Consider the following 2,936-nt stretch of genomic DNA (forward strand, 5'->3'; position numbering starts at 1 on the left):
ATATGGATGTTGAGAGATGTATCCATAGATCTCTTAATTTTGCTCTCAAAGTGCACCAGATTGATGCATTTAACTTCAATATTAAAACAAAAATCTTCCCGGGGGAGCATGCCCCCGGACCCCCCTAGAGGATGTTAGGTCCACCCCCCACTTAAAGAAAATAGCACTTTACCCCTGCACTATATGCCATGAGCTGATTATCGAGCCTTCATTGTAAGAGGAAGGCTGTTATATGTGATATATATATATATAACGTTTAAAAAACACCTTGTATTTCAGGGGGGGCGCGGGGCTCCGTTGAAACACTGATCTTGGTGTCAATATAATTTTTACCAGGAACATTAGGATCATTAAAATAATTGATTTTAAACAAATAAGTGTTGTAGCTTGAGCTACGTGAGACAATTAATGTGTGATGTGATTTTGGTAGAATTGACACAATAAAAAATTACCCAAAATATTTCTTCACTTTGAAGTCTTGTAATTTAACAAAGAGATTGACATTATTACGTGAAGTGGTTTTGGAAGCACCATATTGCATACTTGGACAGATATTCAATATTTGTCACAAGGGAAATTCACCAGGATTATTCAAGGCATCTTTCTACAAAACATTGATGTAGTTCAGCCTGCAGGGAACCCTTGATGTATGAAAGGATTTTGGTTGCAATACACTGTAAAATGTAGAATATAGTTTTCAAAAAATATTCCAAAAAATTATTCAATGGCGTACTATAAAACTATTTGGTGTATTATAAAAAGTTAAAGCGTGAAAAGTATCAAAACTCGAACGATTAAATGCATTAACATGTATCAACCAGAGACTGCAAATATGAAGGTATAAATTCAAAGTAAAGGATACATTGCAAAGTCTTAACTGGCACATCACTATTATGTGAATGTACAGCGCATACTTCTATTTAACACTGAACTGCTGTTTCTCAACAGGGTGTGCAGCCTTATTGGCACAAGGGCTCTGCTGTCGTCCTAAAGAATATCCTACAAGAGCTGGGCAATGTTGTCCTATGTGCAGCGAAGGTACATTACATCTCTGTTTATGAAAGTATTCAAACATCCAGTCAGTGAGAGCTTTTTGAATGATGAATTTAACTGGGATTTCCGAAGCTGAAGTTGGCTTTGTTCCCTGAAGTGCTCCATCAAAGACCTGAAACGGGATGAACATATTGTTACTGACTCTAATCTTCATTTTGTAATTGTAATTTGTCTTGATGTTGAGATGCTGACAGACTGTTTGGTTGTTGAACAGGAACCATTGTTCAGAGAGACTGCACGTCACAGTCAGGCACACGCTGCAGCCGCTGTAAAAACGGGACTTTTATGAACCAACCCAACGGACTGGATAAATGTAACACATGCACCTCCTGTGACTCAGGTATGTCTATAATGTCTGAATGAATAATGAATGAAACTCACACAACAGAACTGATGCCTACTGTGTTCCAAATGTAAATATATGTGCAAATAAACATTTATGTAAGCATATGCTTATCTCTATGCTGAGTAAATGAGGGAAATGCATAACATCAATGCAGGTCAGATCTGCTTCAGGTCTCTTCACATGTGGAGCGGGGAGAAAGGAGGGAGGGGGGGGGAGGGTGTGGGTAAGTTAGATGTAGTCAACAAGCAGTTGGTTATGCAAGGGTGAAGAGAGTTCGACAGTGTTAAATTAAAAGTTATATTTAATATATGCCAATAATAATGAATTAAGACTTCATTTAAATAATATTTTATTTGTCCATTAAATGTTTCATTACACTGTATTTTCATAAACTGTCTCTCAGTGATAAATGACTGAACGGAAAACTGACTGGCTTTTATATGTAACCAAGACGTCTATCATATTCCACCAACAATTCTCTGAGTATTTAAGATGTATTGGTTGTATTTATATTAGCACATAATCCTATTTTCTTTTTCATTATTTAGGTTTGCATGCATTTACTCTTTCTTTCTGTTTGTTTCTTTAGGCCACGGTCTCTTTGTCCTGCAGGTCTGTTCAGAAACAACTGACGCAGTCTGTGAAGTTATAGAGGGGTATTTCTGCAAAGATTTAGATGTGACAGGGTGCAGTGTGGCCCAAAAGCATACACAATGTTTACCTGGTGAGAGGATAAAAGAACCTGGTAAGTAAAATACAGGTCACACTCTCCTGATAGTGACAGTTTACATGCACACTAAAGTCCTGGGGCCTCATTTATAACGCTGTGAGTAGGATTCACGTGGGAAGGTTGTAGAAATCCAAAAAATAGGTACAGAAATGTTCCGACATTTTCCGATTCACCAAACATTGCGTACCAGCGAGAAAAGTGCGTACAGCAATTCCTACGCCGGTTTCCCTTTTATAAATCACAATCGACTTGAAATGCGGTGCAGCTTTTGCGGGCTTCACGTAACGCCCATATTTGCCTATAAATAGTCAAAGAAACGCCCTTTCATTCATTCATTTTGACTGACTTTATGAAGAAGATCGCAGGAAATGACGACAGAACAACTAAAAAAGACATCTCACACCGTGTCAGATTTTGGTTCTTTTGGGGAGGTCGAGATAAATCATATTGTTTGGTGGATGCAGTTTGAACCAGAGTAGCAGCATGGAGGTCGGATCGTCACCAAAATAAATAAATAAGTGGTCCGAAAAAAGGTTAATGACAAAAAAAATACACATAGCCTTCCTCAGGCAGTGTGTTTGTACCGGGGACAGGAGACCCCCCTTGATGAGAAACTGTAAGAAATGATCGGGGAATCCCTCCGGAGTGGAGTCATGACGGCTGGATCTGAATTATGTTTTTGTATTTGGTAGTTTGTGTTCCAGCTGTCGATCAGCAACTATATATCCATAATCCACCAGTTAAAGGAAATACAACTAATGTGGTGTTCTTAGTTTCCATATCTCCTGTGTTTTACGAGCGACTTAT

At 38.4% G+C, this 2,936-nt stretch overlaps 1 protein-coding gene across 1 annotated transcript; it reads left to right on the forward strand.

Moving 5' to 3' along the window:
* The first annotated feature begins 884 nt into the window (after positions 1–884).
* On the forward strand, positions 885–2,374 carry LOC104945077 (tumor necrosis factor receptor superfamily member 14-like). The gene is made up of 3 exons (XM_010770703.1): positions 885–1,038; positions 1,268–1,393; positions 1,989–2,374. The coding sequence occupies exons 1-3, from the start codon at positions 900–902 to the stop codon at positions 2,150–2,152; spliced, it is 429 nt and encodes a 142-aa protein (XP_010769005.1). The 5' UTR covers positions 885–899; the 3' UTR covers positions 2,153–2,374.
* Positions 2,375–2,936: the final 562 nt, after the last annotated feature.

This window comes from Notothenia coriiceps, unplaced genomic scaffold (genome assembly GCF_000735185.1).
Source record: "Notothenia coriiceps isolate Sejong01 unplaced genomic scaffold, NC01 NC01_scaffold00009077, whole genome shotgun sequence".
Classification (NCBI taxonomy): Eukaryota; Metazoa; Chordata; class Actinopteri; order Perciformes; family Nototheniidae; genus Notothenia; species Notothenia coriiceps.